Source organism: Erpetoichthys calabaricus, chromosome 2 (assembly GCF_900747795.2).
Source record: "Erpetoichthys calabaricus chromosome 2, fErpCal1.3, whole genome shotgun sequence".
Lineage (NCBI taxonomy): Eukaryota > Metazoa > Chordata > Cladistia > Polypteriformes > Polypteridae > Erpetoichthys > Erpetoichthys calabaricus.
In genome coordinates, this window is record NC_041395.2 from 31,186,187 (window position 1) to 31,204,409 (window position 18,223).

The 18,223-nt window shown below is 37.5% G+C and overlaps 1 protein-coding gene across 1 annotated transcript in view; it reads left to right on the plus strand.

Annotated features, from left to right (window-relative positions):
- Window positions 1-18,223, plus strand: part of LOC114645725 (von Willebrand factor A domain-containing protein 5A-like) — an 85,690-nt gene that overhangs the window by 13,032 nt on the left and 54,435 nt on the right. The window contains exons 2-5 of the mRNA XM_028793548.2: window positions 2,923-2,963; window positions 3,412-3,614; window positions 6,364-6,586; window positions 16,388-16,554. Coding sequence (XP_028649381.1) covers window positions 2,927-2,963; window positions 3,412-3,614; window positions 6,364-6,586; window positions 16,388-16,554 — 630 coding nt within the window. The 5' untranslated portion in view covers window positions 2,923-2,926. The remainder of the gene's footprint in view (window positions 1-2,922; window positions 2,964-3,411; window positions 3,615-6,363; window positions 6,587-16,387; window positions 16,555-18,223) is intronic.

Here is an 18,223-nt window from a genome sequence, read left to right on the forward strand (position 1 = left end):
TTAGGCAGAGCCATGGCTGATTTACAATTGATTTGCCACATCATCTACTATCACTCATCTATTCAACAGAATCATTTCATGTGCGCACTCAACGTTGTTATCAGTCGTGGCTGTGGACGGTCGTCCAGCTTCTTCTTCATTGCTGACACTTGTGCGAACTTTCTTTAACTTCTCTATCCATTCATTCACACTTCTTTGGGACAAAACACTTTCTCCATACTGTGCACAAAGTCTTCAATAAATATTGGCACCAGGCATACCCTCAGACCACAAAAAATTAATCACTGCACGTTGCTCTTCTTTCATCCAAATCACAAGTCGGGCAGCCACTGTTTCTCACACTGCAGTTACAAATGATCCGACATAACACGTTCACACTTGCGCATCAGTGACTGGGGAGACGGGCACGTTGTACGCAAAGTGTTGACAAGACAGTGCTGCCAACAGAAGTTTTAATATAACCAGAGTGTGGATAATTTTTGACTCGCCCTCGTATGTTGATATGAAAAGGTTACATACAATATGAGTGATTTTGTTTCACTTCATCTGATGCGTCTTTGGTCAGCATCATGAGCTGCTGAATGACCGCATGTACTATAATAGCTACTGCCTGTAAAGGTCTTTTCAGGTTTTCCTTTCCAGTGTTTTTTCCTCTGCAGCAGTTAATGATATCCCAGTGTTTTTGTAGAATCATCCATCCATCCATCCATCCATCCTCTTCTGCTTATCCGAGGTCGGGTCGCAGGGGCAGCAGCTTGAGCAGAGATGCCCAGACTTCCCTCTCCCCGGCCACTTCTTCTAGCTCTTCCGGGAGAATCCCAAGGCGTTCCCAGGCCAGCCGAGAGACATAGTCCCTCCAGCGTGTCCTGGGTCTTCCCCAGGGCCTCCTCCTGGTTGGACGTGCCCGGAACACCTCACCAGGGAGGCGTCTAGGAGGCATCCTGATCAGATGCCCGAGCCACATCATCTGACTCCTCTCAATGCGGAGGAGCAGCGGCTCTACTTTGAGCCCCTCCCGGATGACTGAGCTTCTCACCCTATCTTTAAGGGAAAGCCCAGACACCCTGCGGAGGAAACTCATTTCAGCCGCTTGTATTCGCGATCTCGTTCTTTCGGTCACTACCCATAGCTCATGACCATAGGTGAGGGTAGGAACATAGATCGACTGGTAAATTGAGCGCTTCGCCTTGCGGCTCAGCTCCTTTTTCACCACGACAGACCGATGCAGAGCCCGCATCACTGCGGATGCCGCACCGATCCACCTCTCAATCTCACGCTCCATTCTTCCCTCACTCGTGAACAAGACCCCGAGATACTTGAACTCCTCCACTTGGGGCAGGATCTCGCTACCAACCCTGAGAGGGCACTCCAAGTCAAGTCAAGTTGGGGAGCATGCACTGGTACAGTGTGTTGCTGCACCCACCACGTGACAAAGCAGCTTGTGATCCCAGTTGGCAACCCTCCAGGCAGACATGCAGTCCAGTCCCACCCTCTGTCTGCCGCAGCTAGGTGTTATGTAGGCGACCCCTTGGCTTGGTCCAGCCACTCAGGTCCCCAACAATGAGGATCCTATGAGCTGGATCACCTTCGAGGAAATGTGCCACCTGGCAGTAGTGCCGTAATTGACGCTCCCTCACAATGCAGGTAATGTGCCTCATTCGGGACTCGATGAGCAACCGCTCATTCGACATAAAGTCAAACCAACGGTACCCAAGGATTTTCCGAAGAGACACTGTACCAAAGGAGTCCAGTCTTCGTCTCAGGTCACTGGATAGCGTCCATGTCTCGCAACCATATAGCAAGACGAGAAGCACCAGGACTCTAAAGACTTGGACCTTCGTCCTTTTGCATAGATATCGGGAGCGCCACACACCCCTTTCCAGCGACCTCATGGTCCTCCATGCTCTCCCAATCTGTCTGCTGACTTCATAGGAAGAGTCACCAGAGACATGAATGTCACTGCCAAGGTAAGTAAATCTCTCGACAAGGTCGACACTCTCTCCGCAAACAGACACACTGTTGATGGCTGTGCCCAAGAGGTCATCAAAGGCCTGGATCTTGGTTTTTATCAAGACAGTCGCAAGCCCAGACACTCAGACTCCTCTGTTAGTCTCTCAAGAGCCTCAATCAGAGTCTCCATTAACTCTGCGAAGATCACAACATCGTCAGCAAAGTCAAGATCAGTGAATCTTTCTTCACCAAGAGAAGCCCCACAGCTGCTGGACCCCACGACCCTGCCCAACACCCAGTCCATACAAGCATTGAACAGAGTAGGGGCAAAGAACACACTTCTTATGAACCCCAGAATGAACTGGGAAAAACACAGAGGTTCTGCCTCCACTCTGCACAGCACTCACATTACCAGTGTACAGGCCGCTCATGACATTTGTGGAATGATGTATAATTAAAATGTACTGTGAAAAAGGTATTGATATAATTTTTTCTCTTGAAGACTCCATATGTTGGAATGCCCATCACATAAATAACTACAATATTCTGTATTCCATATTACAAGAAGTAGTTTTACCGTACTGTGTAACAAGACACTGCTTGTATGATTGATTCCTCAAACTGTTTTTTACAGTTAAAGTAATCTCACATTTACTTATGGCAGCAGTTTTTTTTTTTCTTTTAATGAATGCCTTTGTTTGTTGTTGTCTTCACTGATTATTATTGTGCTACTTGTTATGAGCAGCAGGATATAGTTTTCTAGACAAACCTTGCTGCCATTGTAATTAAAAGAGCCAATCGCAGAAAGTTGATGATTTTGTTCTAGTAGAGGTTTTCCTTTTCAGAATTCTCCTAGAAGGGAGGGGCGGTTAGATATGTAGTTGCCACACCGGTGTTACCAATGTATGGTATTTGAGGTAAGTGGTAAAACTTGTCTAGTATTGATCTAATAACATCTGTTTTTTCTTTTAGAAAAATGAGGTGTGGCCTTCTAACTCAGAAAAAGGAACCAGGTAAGTAATTTAATGCAGGACCAGAAGCTAAGTAAATGCACATCATTACAAAATGCAAGTCTAACGCTTGATTTTGGTCAACAGGCAGTCTGGAAAAACAGCTTTTATTATTTAATTTCGGAATACAAAAATACTCAACTTTGCAGTTGATAGATAATGCTGGATTTCGTTAACCATGAAATGTCTAATAATATTTAAAAAATGAGAAATTACTATTTTTCCTGTTACCACACAAAATACAAGCATAGATTTTACTTTTGCAAGATGTAATAAATATCCTAATTGTTTTAGCCACAAAAAGAAACAATGGAGAAGGCTTAGCAGCAAAGGTTTAGCTTTTGTGTTTTTTTTTTCTCTGTGGATGTCTAACTCTTAGGCTGCTTTTTAAGACATTTTTGCTTTCCTTCTAAGCTTCATCATTTGAATTTTCTCAATTTTCTTTTTTCAGTGCCACTGAAAAGCATTGCAGTGGAGATCTCCATTAGTGGCTTCATCGCAGATGTCTCCTCCACCCTCAGCTATGAGAACACCGAGTCTAATCCTGTGGAAGCTGTGTTTGTTTTCCCCATGGAAGATGGATCGTCTGTATATGACTTCCATGCAGAAATTGGTGGAAAGCGTATTGAGGCCGTAATTAAGGAGAAACAAGAGGTGATTTGAATATTTGGTTGTTTTTGGAGAAATTGAATGAAATTATTTTTTTCATGCTGTTCTAAGCTTGGTATTTATATTTATTTGTCTTGTCATTTTAATAAATATGCTTAGGATGGAACATAATCATTTTTATAAAGTAAGGGTTTACACAATGTTATTTGTCCACAAATTTGTATCTAATTTTTAAAATGAATATAGTTATTTTTAAAGGTTTGTTTGAATTGCTTTTGATGTGGCATTTTCAGTTCATGCTTTTGAATAGTAAAATGTTTACTATGATTTTTACTATTTTTACTATTTCCAGTTAGAATGTAACTAAATCTCAACCCCAAAATTTCATTTACATATACATTCACTGGGCTAATTCTTGGGATATATTACTGGGTAGGGCCTCTTTTTACTCTCAAAACAGTTTTAGTTCTTCATGACGTCAATTCCACAAGATATTAGAAACATGCCTTAGAGATTCTCAGCCATGTCTTGTCTTGATTGCTTCAGTAATTTCTACAGATTTGTCAGCTGGACATTCATACTGCAAATCTCCCGATCTACTATATCCTGAAGGTGGTTCTGTTGGATTTAGATCTAGTGACAGGGAATATGACTGGAGCACACTGAATTCATTGTCTTGTTCATTAAACTATTTAGTAACCGCTTTTGCTTTTTGACGTAGAACATTATCATGCTGGAATTAGCCATTAGAAGATGGGCAAATTGTGGTCATAAAGGTCAGCAACAATACTCAAATAAGCCATACCACTAAAGCAATGATGGGTTGTTATTAACAGGCCCTATTTCTGTCAAGAAAACATTCCTCTCACCATTACACCACCACCACCACCAGCAGGCTGGAATGTTCATACAAGGCATGTTAGATGTAAGGAAATCATGGTGTTGGTGCCAATTCTGACCATCTATATTCCTTAGCTGACCTGACACCTTTTCCCAGTCTTCAACTGTCCAGTTTTGGTGGGCCTGTTCTTGGCAGCCCGTAGAGGAAGCCAATGTGGGCTTCTGTTGTTGTAGCCCATTTGCCACAAGGTTTGACATGTTGTAAATTTTGAGATGCTTTTCTGGTCACCACACTTGCATAAAGTGGTTATCTGAGTTACTGTAGCCTTTATGTCCTCTCAAACCAGTCTAGTCATTTTCCTCTGAATTCTTTCATCAATAAGTCTGTTTGGTCAGTAGACTGACCACTTACTGGGTGGTTTGTAAAATGTCAAAAAAATAATAATGTCTGTAGTTAGTAATTTTCATACTTACAAGTTGCTAACTGTGTTACCTGGCTTCGCCCAGAGAATTTCCTAAGGCTATGGGCCTCGGTTATAGTGATGTTAGTTAATCTGATATATCAAAAGTACTATGTAACTAACATTATTTTTCTGTATCTGATATTTGTTATTTTTAACCAGTATTATTAGTTCATTGGAGATTCTTACTCTGGAATATGCTAAATAAATAGAATTACCCATGAGTAAAACATTCCTGCAGTAGACCAGTTCCTGCTTTTCCTAATGACTGACCTTGGCTTTTATTGATACTCACTGCAAAACACAATTTTACAGGAAACTGTATTGTTTTGAATTGAAATGGATAATTAGTAGGAATAATTGGACTTTTTGGTATAAATATAATTTCACCTATATCACATCTTGTAAAAATTGTAACTTCAATCAGATTTGAATGTAATACTTTGTTCTTGTACCGTTACAAAGTATTGCTTTTGATTTAAACCCTCCAAAAACACTCATTCATGGTTTACTTGAACTTACTTCATACAGCATTGACATTTATAGGCTACACATGCAATGAATTGAATGTTTTAAGCATTGTAGAGAAAAGAACAGGTGAAAAGAAATAATACATCAAACTATGTACAATATCTACATCCTCAAATGTATTGTCCATGGGAGACTCTTTTACTGAACTTCACAAGCATTTAAACTGACTAAGGCTTGCCCTTGCTCCTGGTTTATTTTATATCCAGGGCTTGAAGTGTCCTGGTACGCTGTACTAGCAGTTTTCAGCTTCTGCTTTGTGAACTGGAGCGTAGCAGTACATCGTGGTCTGAAATCAAAGAGAACACCCCAGGTCTCCGCAATATTGCATGTATTTCACTGCCAAGGAGCTCTTGTCACTCATCCCATTGTCTGAAGTTTTGTATATGTACTGTATATAAAGCAAGACTGACAATCCCACTCCCCCTACCCCCAACTCCAATTGAATTTGTATGAATTTCATACCGCAATATGAGGAGCAAGAAGCGGCTGATAGCAAGCATGAAACTTTCTAAGCATGGCTTCTTAGACCTTCATGGAACTTCCACCTTGGCCTTCATTTGCTGCCCAATTTCTCTGTGCGTGATCATTTCTCAAAACTTGGCAAAAATAAAGCACACTTTGCCTATGAACAGCCTACTCACTGAAACATTATTATCAACAAATAAAGCAAAACATAGGTTTGCTGATTTTTCTGTTTTCTAAAAGATCACCAAATTTTATCAAATTGGTAAAAGCATTTTGGGCTATTTAGTTGTCCTATTGTGGTGGGGGTGGGGGGAGGATCCAAAAATATTGTTATATTGAAATGCCGTTTCTTAGCAGATGCCTACTAACCTAAATGTACCATCCTGCCAAATTTCAGCGTTTTAACTAAACGAGAAATAGTTCATTGTTGATTAGTGAATGAATGTGTCAGTCAACTTTTCATTATATATTTATATACTTATTTTGATGGTTAACAGGCAAGAGATGACTATGACGATGCCATAAGCAGTGGACAAGAAGCATTTTTACTGGAAGAGAGTGATGAGAGCCCAGATGTGTTCAGCCTCAGTGTTGGCAGCCTACCTGCAGGTCAGACAGCTTCAGTTTCCCTGTCCTATGTGACAGAGCTGCCTGTCCAGGCTGATGACGCTCTTCGATTCTGCCTGCCTACTGTGCTGTGTCCACGCTACACTCCACAAGGTATGGCAAGTATATTGTTTTTCTATTTTAAAATGTGATGTTTACCATAGTACATACAGTATTTTATATCCAAAAAAAAAAAACAACTTGAAAGCTTGTTCTTATTCAGTTATGTATGGAGTTTTACCTTGTTACTAGTGCAATTCCTTGATAATGAATTAAAATAATACTGTTAAACATCATTTGAGTGTGGGCGGCACGGTGACGCAGTGGTAGTGCTGCTACCTCCCAGTTAGGAGACCTGGGTTCGCTTCCCGGGTCCTCCCTGCATTGAGTTTGCATGTTCTCCCTGTGTCTGCGTGGGATTCCTCCCACAGTCCAAAGACATGCAGGTTAGTTGCATTGGCGATCCTAAATTGTCCCTACTGTGTGCTTGGTGTGTGGGTGTGTGTGTGCCCTGTGGTGGGCTGGTGCCCTGCCCAGGGTTTGTTTCCTGACTTACGGCCTGTGTTGGCTGGGATTGGCTCCAGCAGACCCCCGTGACCCTGTAGTTAGGATATAGCAGGTTGGATAATAGATGGATGGATTATTTGAGTGTTTAGAATATTTCCTCACTTTTTCAATAGGTAGGGTAAGTGCCAGTCAGAAACTTGTGTTGGGCTTTTTATGTTTAGATTGTGTTTTTATTTGCAAGATTTAATAGCCAGCTGTCAGAAAACTCCTGCCTGTGCACCCTTTTACCTTGGTCACTACAAACCTGGTTTTCCTCTGTACATATTTTGTTAAATCTTTGTTTTTGTTTGTTATTCACCATACGGAAATACTGATGGGAATTAAGAAATAAAGGGTCATGGCTGCAAAGGATTTTGCAAAGGAAATTTATACAGGGTATACAGTTTTCTTACAGTTTCTGTTTGATCATTTATTCATGTGTGCTTTGATATGGTGGATTCCCTTTTAACAAAGTACTGTAATAAAAAGTAATAAAATTAAATGAACTTAAATATTCTCTCTCAGTGTTTCCAAGTACTTTCCACAGGCTTGCCTCATGTGATGTCATTAAGTTTTGTTTGAATTGGAGCACTGATTTTTCTGCTTGTACTATTCCATATTAAAATATTTCCTCATTCACATCATAAAAGGATACAACAATCATCAAGTGCCCATATGATTTTTAATTACTTTATTAAAATTAGTGGATTAATACTTTGTGGTGTAATTATTTTCAGAAGCCCAATTTTTTAAATATTGATTGTGTTTAGAACAACAGTTGTCTGCTCAGTGAGTGCATAATTTTCACTCATTGAGCAAATTGTTAGACACACTATTCTAATACTGGGTAGGGTCTCCTTTTGCTCTCATAACAGCCTAATCTTCATGGCACGGATTCTACAAGATATTGGAAACATTCCTTTGAAATTCTTGTTTATGTTGACATGATTGCATCACACAGTATCTTCAGATTTGTCAGCTAGACATTCATGCTGCAAATCTCTCGTTCTACCACATCCCAGAGGTTTTCTGTTGGATTTAGATCCCATGACTGGAAAGACCACTGAGGAACACAGAACACATTGTTCTGCTCTTAAAACCAATTTAAAGCTCCTTTTGTTTTATGACATGGTACATTACCATGCTGGAAGTAGCCATTAGAAGATCGGTAAATTATGGCCACAAAGGGATGCACATGTTGAGCAACAATGCACAAATAGCTAATAGCACTGAAGTGATGGATGATTGGTATTAATTGGCCTTAAAATATGTCAAGAAAATACTCCTCAAACCATTACACCATTACCACCACCAGCCTGGACTGGTGACACAAGTCAAATTGGGTGCATGGATTCATGCTGTTGACACCAAATTTTGGCTATACCATTTGTGTGCCTCAGCAGAAATCAAGAACAGGCTACTTTATTCAAATTTTCATCTGTCCAGTTTTGGTGAGCCTAAGTCCACTGCAGCATCAGTTTTGTGTTCTTGGCTGACAGGAGTGGAACATGACAAGGTCTTCTGCTGTTGTGGTCCGTTTGCCTCAAGATTTGATATGTTGTAGCCTTGTTGTCAGCTCGAACAAGTCTGGCCATTTTCCTTCCACTTCTCTTACCAATAAGTCTGTTTGTTCAGTAGACCAACCACTTATTGGATGGTTTTGGTTTTTTTTTTTTTTTTTTTGCACCATTCTTTGTAAATTTTAGAGACTGTTGTACTGTATGTGAAAATCTCAGGACATCACCAGGTACAGAAATTTTCAAACCAGCCCATCTGGAACCAACAATCATGACATGATCAAAATCATTGAGATCACAGAAGCTCTTGACCTGTATATGAATAAATTGCACTGCTGGTACTTGATTGGATGATTAGATAATTGCACAAATAAACAGATGTACAGGTGTTCCAAATAATTGTATTAGTGAGAGTGTGTATATACAGTACAGTTAAAAAAATGTGTTTAAATGCATTGGACTTACTGTATCTGGATTTCTTTGTTGAGTACTTATAAAAATGTGATTTGATCTTTAAGTCACAAAGTACATAAACGCAGTCTGCTTTAACTAGTGGCACACAATTATACTATTTCAGTCTAATACTGAACACATTGTTTAAAGAATCACAGTTCAGGCTGTAAAAAAAACATGTGAGACCTTGTAATTAGTAACTGGCAAAACCATCTTTAGCAGCAATAACTGCCACCATACTTCTGTTTTAGCCGCTGGTCAGACCTGCAGAATAGTTAGAGTGAATTTTGATTGTTTTTTCTTATAAAATTATATTCAGTATTTGTAATTTTTTTTATGTTGTTTTTAACTAAGGGCTGATATTATTGTCAGGTAGTGTGTTATATGGGTGAAGGCAGTGGAACTAGGACTTCAGATTCCGAGGTTGTGGTTACAAATCCTTCACACTTCCCTTGTCTGTGCTCAACTTTTAAAGACAAAAGAAATGTAACTAATGTATCTCAAAAGTTTTAATAGAACATTTTCTGCCTTTTCCTAGAGACTTGAAACACAATTTTACAAGAAAGCAGATCAAGCTGCCGTACATACCCTTTCAAATTCCTATAAATAAATGAGTACAAATATAGTAAATCCACAAAAAAAAGACCACTCCACAAGTGCTATAACACCACTTTGCCTGCAGGTATCAATTCTATGGAAAAAGGAGGTGACCCCTCCCCAACCCCAAGTGAGTGAAATTGAAACTATCCATCCTTCCATGTCCTTAACCCGCCTACTGAATTTAACGATTTTACAATGAACACCAAAGGTAAAAGAAAAGAAAGGTGGTACTAAGAAAGCAAGATTTAAGCAAAGAAAAAAAAGCATTGAAGGCGGATGCAGCGTAATTCATGAAAATACCAGCTTTGTTTAAACAGGTAAAAAAAAATTTTATCCATTAACTTTACAACACTGTATTGGTTCACGTCTTCAGCAGCATTAGGTGACAGGAAAGTATCTGACTAACTACAGCAGCAAATGTAATTGTCCCTAGAGTCTGTAATATTGCTTAAAACACTGAGTTTCTAGCATTATTACCATGCCTAGCTGACATCAATGTGCAGTGCTTCACATGACAACATTGTTAAAGTTAGTGCACCAAATATCTTAGTGCCCAAGTGTAGTTATAACGTAGTGCCACTAACTAGCTTTCATAGGTAGCTTTAAGCTTTAGAAGTTAGGCTACAGTATGTGTGGCCAATTAAGAACAGGAAGCTGTTTAGTGAATGCACGATGCAAGTATTAAGCAACCGAAACGCTACCTCTCATTAATGCTCAATGTGCCACATTGGTGCTATGGTGTAATGATAGGATGGTGATTTGCAGGTATTTTTCATAGAAATGGATATAAAGAAGGCTACAACAAGCTTTGATTATTTTACATGTTTCCAGCCCAAAGATCTTCTGTTTTTCAGCTATCACTTCCAACAATACCCAGAAAGAGTGTGTTGTGAGTGCGCTAAAAGTGATTAGAAAATGTGGTCTTTACTATCGGGGGAACAAATCCGAAGCTACCTGTACTTTACAAGACTGTACTGTTCTCCGTGGTAACTTGTTGCTCCAGCACCTACATGAGTTCAATTAAAACGAGTAAGAGACTGGTGAATTATGAGTTGTATACCTCTCTTCTTTTGTTAACAGGTACTATAGCAGGATAGTAATAATGTGTCCCCTCCACCAAACCCCCAGAGTGAGGGTGGGCTTGTCTGTATCATGTCACTTCAGGGCTGAAAGGCAGTCCCAATCCAATCTTGCCAGAAAATATATTCCTTTCAATCGAAACAGGTAATCAGCTATGTTCCCTCTAAGCTGTGGCTGCACACCTCACAGTACTTTTGAGCTGCAGTGCAGTTGTTATCACACTACTCATTTACCCTCCTATGCAACATTTTTGAAGTGCAGCTCAGCTGTTATTTCACCTTTCACCCTTTAGTAATGCAACCAACTACTCATGAAACTATATGAAACCCTAATCCCCCAGGTCCTTGTTCATGAGTTGGTGCTTCGCAGCGGTTGATACCCATATAAAATCCATTCCCTTTTGCAGGTCATTAATATGTTAGTGATTGGAGGCACTCCGTTAAACCCCTCCCCTTATTGTTCATGTGAGCGGGCTTCATGGCACTTCATGCTTCAAGGGGATTCTCTCATTTTTTGTTTATGTGGAAAGACTGCTTTACAGTGCTTGATACTTCATGGTAGGAGGTCGACGGAGCACAACAGATAACTCGGATGAGAGCTAGTATGCTTCTAAGAGTGCAGGTAGTCAACAGCAAAAATAGGGCTTGTTAACCTATGAGATTTACATCTCTATTAAGATTGTTTACCTTTCTTTTTCCATTTCATAACGTGATGACATCTCTTTTTTCCTGTCCAGGACAGCACCCCATCTTCAGTTGCCTAACTTATTTGTTACTGGTGGTATTCTCCTGGCCCATCAATCACTTCTACTAAGTCTTCATTTACATAATGTAAATGCTCTTTGCGCTGATCAAGTAAGTTAGCATAATATTAATAAATATCAACAAATTAAAAATTTAGTGAGAAATAAAAAAAACAAGCAAAAAAAAAAAAACATGTTTCAGATAATTTTTTTTTTTTTTTTATAGTGTCACCAAATTCTCCATGAAGGTATTTTTGAGATTTTTAGGTGTTTTTAGTTTTTTACTAGTAGGGTTCTTTTAACCCTTAATACTGATATACTGAAATATCTCTTCTTAGCGAATACCTATTAGCCTAGATATACTATTCTGCCAAATTACATTTTTTTAACTAAACAGGAGTTTTTATTAATGATTGAGCGAGTGAGTCAACTTTTGTATTGTAAATATTTTATGTATAGTTTACACAATATTTCTATGAATATCTAATACAGAAATTCCAATAATTCTGAAAATGGTTCACAGACTTTTTCCTGCAACTGCGTATAGGTATCATTGTGCGGACTTATCTTTCTTTGGGAATAATTGTTGTGGGTAATTCTCCACAATAAGTGAGCATGTAAAGTAAATCAATATTGGAAATCTTTTGTGTTAGCTAGTGTTGCCAACATTCAGCAACCTTCATCCTCCATCTAAAACTAAAGGCAGGATCAAGCAAAAGGAAAAAGCAGAACTAGTCAGGCTTTAAATTGACTTGGAACCATGTGTGAGTTATTTTGCTTATATTATTTTTTTAAGATAAGTTGTATGTAACTTGTGAGTTATTTTCACCAGCTTTTGATCTTGATTCTCATAATAACCTTTATACTTTAAATGTATTGAAATTTTTGGCTATTTTTTAAAATTCCATATCAAATCATACAACTTTTTTAAAAATAATTTAAAAGCATTTGGCTTATACCTGGAGAATTTAAACACAAAACGCTATCAGTAATCTCTTGCTAAAATTACCAAATACAGTTCAGGGTCAGGGGGTGACTGTGAAAGAAATACAACCTTGAACTATGGCTAGTAAAAGGGCAGAACTTAACAATTTAAGACAGAAGAAATATTGATACTTCAAAACATTCCGTTCTTGGAGTTGGTATGCTAAGAAAAATGGTTGAGTATCCTGGCTAAGAAATGTCAAGTGGGATTTTGTCATGTATGCGTCAATAATGTGCTGCAGTTAAGCATTTGGTTTGAATAGTAAGTGTGCTGTTATCCAAAATCATGCTGTGTGACTGCTGTTAGTAGTAAACAAGATCCAAGATCACCTTTGCTTTGCAGCTTTAAATTTGTAGGGGTCCCTGACCACGTGGTGCAAAGTTTATGGGGGCTTGGAAACCCCTGCACTATATTACCAACATGAATGTGCAGGTTTTAGGCATAAAATATGCTGCTTGTGCAAAGTGTTCAAGTGGACTGATAAGCTGAAAATTAAACAGGCATTTAGTATGCAGAATTACAAAGTATGTTTGAATCCAATACACAGCTCTGATCAAGTTATTTCAAATAACGTAAATATTTGTTGATAATTATTTTTTTACATTAATGTTTTGTCTTGATTAAAAAAGTACTTTTTTAACCTTTCTTATTTTAAATTAAGTAATATTTAAATTTTGTGACTTTATAAATTGTGACACTTAACATTAAGTCTGATTCTCATTAAAATGTATTATATGACAAATAATAGCAAGCCTTATAAATCTCCTTAAACCTTCAACATGATAGACTTCAAATGAAGAAAAATGTCCACAATATATTTTCTTCCTAAAGCCAAAGTTTTCCAAATAAACAGTTTATAATGGAATAATTGCTGTTAGATGAGAAACATTTGACAGTCATTTCTGAGAAAAACCAAATGGACTGTATTTTAGTAGTCTGTGTAGTGCTGGGCTACAATCTCAATTGATATAGTGAAGGAAGTAGCGTTTCCATGAAAAAGGAGAGTAAAAGAAGCGACAATTGTCAGCTGCAAAAAAAAGGCTGTGCTTTCCTGGGATTAATGGCCTGTTCTTATCAGTTTTTCTAATGTTCTGCAGGTAGACATAACTTTATTTTCAGAAACGAACCAAGTAATATGAATTATGGGTCACTTAAGCAACACTGTTAATTCTGACTCAACTCTGTCAACACATCACATATTGTGTAATTGGGCAATAACAAATCTTTTGCTAATGCAATGTTTGTGAAGCACTAGCTACAGTAAATACAGTTTATTTTATAATTATGTCAGGTGTGTGTGAGGTTGGAGCCCTGCCCAAGGTTGGATCCTGTCTTGTACCTGATCCAACCAATAGGCTCTGATTTCCTTTGGCACTGAACTGGATACACTGGTCAGACAATGGATGGCTGCACTGATAACTGTAGCCATGGTTATAACAATCCAAGGATAAATGCAAAGCTTCCATTCCACCATTGTAGCTATGTGTGGCACTGTGTTAAAAAGCAAAAAATCTAGCCACTCACTCAACTTCGGCAACTTGTCATAAAATTACTCTCTCAAACCATGTAGGAATTGGGTGTTTTTATTTCACATCATTATTATTATTATTATTATTATTTATTATTATTACATCTAATTCCATAATGGCATAAAAGTTTCAATAATGGAAACCTTTTTTGCCTTGACAGCATAATGGGTCTCTCCTGGCTTATTACATTAAGTCATGTAGTATTTTTAAGTAATAGGCAGGATGCCCAGAATCCTATGTTAAATTTTAGCCCTTGGAAGCACCATTTGACATGTAACACCAACAGCTTCTCTCTGTTTTGTGAAACATATCCATATTCAATCAAGTGATCCCTCAAAAACCCTGTACAATTCATCTTGCACTGAAACTGTACTTAAGAATTCTCTTCCTACTATCTTTTCCTTTTTTCCATGGCATGTTCATTGCCAATATGAACATGATAAAATACATTATGCAAATTGTTCCTTTCTCCAGCCTCTGCTTTTCAGATGTTCACAACACAGACTTGACTCTTATGCGTGTATTATGCTGTGCTTCTGTTCTTTTTTTCATCCCCATACTGGAGTGTTTTTTTTTGTTTGTTTGTTTTTTCTTTTTTTGCTGGACAAATACATTTTGTTCCAACTTGTGCCAAGATTCTCTGTGTCCAGAGTCATGTTTGTCCCTGGAGAATGACTGAAATATTCCACATGTAATCCAAAGAGGTATTAAGAAAGGGTCTAAAAAGGAATATGAAGTTGTCTTTGGAAGACACAATATTTGCATATATCAAAAAATCTCATCATACAAAATTATTTTGAACTAGGTGACATGAGTTGTGATCAGATGTGTGGAACTCGTGAGTCAAGGTCTGCTAGCCCAGTACTGCTGCATGCTTCATATGTCTGTTGCACTAAAAGCTAACAATTTAAAAAGGCAAACATCTACATTTTTAAGGTGCAACACTGAAATGCATTAGAAACTCACATTAGATCAAAATGCTCTGACAAGTGTAACATTCTCTGTGAGAGAATTTTTTTTTTTTTTGTATTCAAATATATATTGAATCGGCAAATACAAACCATAAACGATTACAACTAATTAAAAAAGATACAAGAAGGCCCCCCCCCCCCCCCATCATCATTTTTGTAATTTTTTTTAAACAAGAACTGAAACATTACCACACTTTCTAAAACATTAATATACAGTATGGAAATACCCAAACATATGTTTCATTTCCTATATATTAAATCGGAACAAATACCAATTAGGCCCCTGTATTGTTCCCAGGTCTTCAGTACAGATATGTGAAGTTCATAGCTACTTACAAGTTCTGAAGCCATTATTGAGAGCTGGTTACTTGTAATTTGTCATTCTCTACATTCAAGCCACTCTAGCATCTTAATGTTTTCTTCTAATTTTAGAATATTTGTGAATTTAGTCCAGTTTATTCAGAATTATCAAATTATTAAAGTGCACTTGGAGATTTTGAAAGTTGAATTACATTTTCCATGGTGACTCTGCGCTCACTGCCTAGCTATGAGTATGAAAAGGTCAAAATGACAATGAGAAGGCAGTATTAAAGGGAGTAAATAATGTTAAAAGATTTTGTTATAATGAAGTTCGTCTAAAAGCACTTTTCTGTATCACTGTGCTAAATGAGTGTATTTATCACGGATAATGTTTAATTATTGATTGCAGACTTTATTTGTATAAAATTTCAACTGTGTTTTACTGTATTCTTCTCTTAAAATCATTATTTAAAATTTTATTAATTTTATTTCAAGAAAATAACATTGCATAATATCAAGATGATCTTATATGACAAATGATTTCAAACTAGAAAAATAAAAAAAAGGCAGAAAGTTAAAAGAAAAAAAAGAAAGCAGGAACAAACAAACAAAAAAAAAAACAATAAAAGACAAGAATTCAACTCCCAACCAAGAGAAAGAGAGGAGAGCCAAGAGCATTGGCAAAAATAGCCAAGATGATAAAGAGGGAAAATGTCCTTTTCCCTCGATATGAATGCTTGTTCTAAAATTGTATTAATTAAATCTTGCCATACTTTAAAAACATTTTGGACAGATCCTCTAAGTGAAAATGAGATTTTTTTCCCATTTTCAAATAGTATGAACATCAGTTGCCTATTGACTTATAAAAGGTGGGTGGTGATATCTTCCAGTTAAGCAAGCTAAATCTATGTGCTAGTAGTGTGGTATCGGAAAGTACAATCCTTGTCCTTCTCCACTTTAAGCCCATTTGGGAGTCCACCAAACACAGCTACTAATAGGTTAAGAGTGATTGTGACGCCAACTCTGTTTGATAAGTATTTTTGTTCAAAATGATGTTAATTTGGTGCATTCCCAAAATATATGGCCCAGTGAGGCTGAAGCAAGAGTGCATACATTTTAGTGCATATAGTTAAACTTAACATGGGGTTCTGTGGTCTTTTGATCATTAAAATCTACTACTTTTGTCCTTTAGGTACTACATCTGTGACAACAGAAGTACCTCATGTTCCTGTTGACTCCATTCCCTACACCCTGTCTCTCACTTGTCAGCTGGTCTCACCCAATGGAATTTCAGATGTGAAGTCCAACTCTGCACTGATGCCTCTTGAGTACCTAAGTGATGACAAGACAGAAGCAAAGGTGCCACTGTTAATTTTCTACTTATGTATTGATGAAACTCTGAACATTGTGATAAATCATATCAAATTATTTTAATCACTGCTGAGAAGTATAGTGTTGATTTTAGATGATCCGTGTTTAAATTTGTAACTTCATAAATAGGTTGAGCTCTGTTTTAAAATGGGGCTGTGTAATGGTTATTTGCAGTTTTATCTACAGTGTACATGTAATATATCTACTGGTACATTTCAAAACTGCCTGTCCAGAATGTGCTGCCACCTACTGATCTATGTGCTGGTGCATTAGCTTGAATGTGAAAACTGTTTTTGACACAAATTAATAAAAACTATACACAAACTATTCATGCTGAGTAAAGTTTGAACTAAAAGCAGCAAATTAGTATCATTATTTTCCATTTTAAGTAGTGAGTAGATGATGACTGATTTTAATTTAAAGATTAACAACAAAGATTGTTCAGAATTGACATTTGGTGTTGTTTACTGTTTGGAACCAAAGCAATAAAGAGGATAAAAATACTGTATGTATCCATTTGCAGCACAGAGAAAAAATATAAGTTGCTTATATTATAGTTGCAATATAAGTAATACACAATGTGGTAAAAATTAAGAAAAGTAATTTCTTTGCTGCCATGAAAAACTAAACCATAAAATTCACCCTTATATGGGTGGAATAGAGTGATTATTTGAAAAACTTAGTGCAGAGTCATGTGGCATTGAGCTCTTTTCTGAAACTCCTTTCTTCATAATTTTCATTGTTTGAACTTCATTGAATGTTGATTGGCTATAAAGCTTCATGTTTTTGAATACCTTCAAAGACCAGGGGCCTCATGTATAACGCTGTGCGTAGAATTCACACTAAAACATGGCATGCGGACAAAAGTGGAAAAATGCATACACACAAAACAATTCAGATGCACAAACCCATGTGTAAGCCAACTTCTGATCCATAAATCCCGGTCAGTGAGAAATGTAACGCACATGTATGTGCCTTCCACCCCACCCTGACTAGGATCCTCCCTCCCAGAATTACTCCCCTTTGAATATGCAAATCAATATAAAAAGCCCTTTAAGTTCAGTGTTTTATGAAAAGACAATGGAAAAAGCATGGGAGAAAAAAGAACAATTTCAGCAAATGTGAAGTGGAGGCAAGGAAAAAAGTACTAGTTGTTGGCTTAAGCAATGATATAAGCAACAAAAGGAAGTTAATCGAGTGTTACAGAGTGGTGGAGAAACTCGGAACGTTCAGGTTCAGAAAGTCGCACAGTGCCCAAAATAAACAAGGTGGTCAGATATCAAAGTCGCAGTGAAAAGGCGAGTCGTAGCCCACCATCTGTGTGTCATACAGTAGCATATTAGGGTACAGAGAAAAGAAAAAAGGTTGAAATATCGACTTTAATCTCGAATTTTCTACTTTAATCTCATAGTTTATTTTTGTCATTAAAGTAGAGTGTCATAAACTTCATCTTAAAATCAATGTTTAATTCGCTAGAGTTTCTCAAAGTCCATTATAACTAAAGTAGTATGTTAAAAGCTTCATATTCTATGTATGTGAATCACTACATGCGTAAACAGGCTTTCTATTTTGTAGACAGGAGCATGCAGGCAGTGAACTTCATACAGAATACATTGCATTTATGATATTACAGCTCACTGAACATTTTAGAATACTA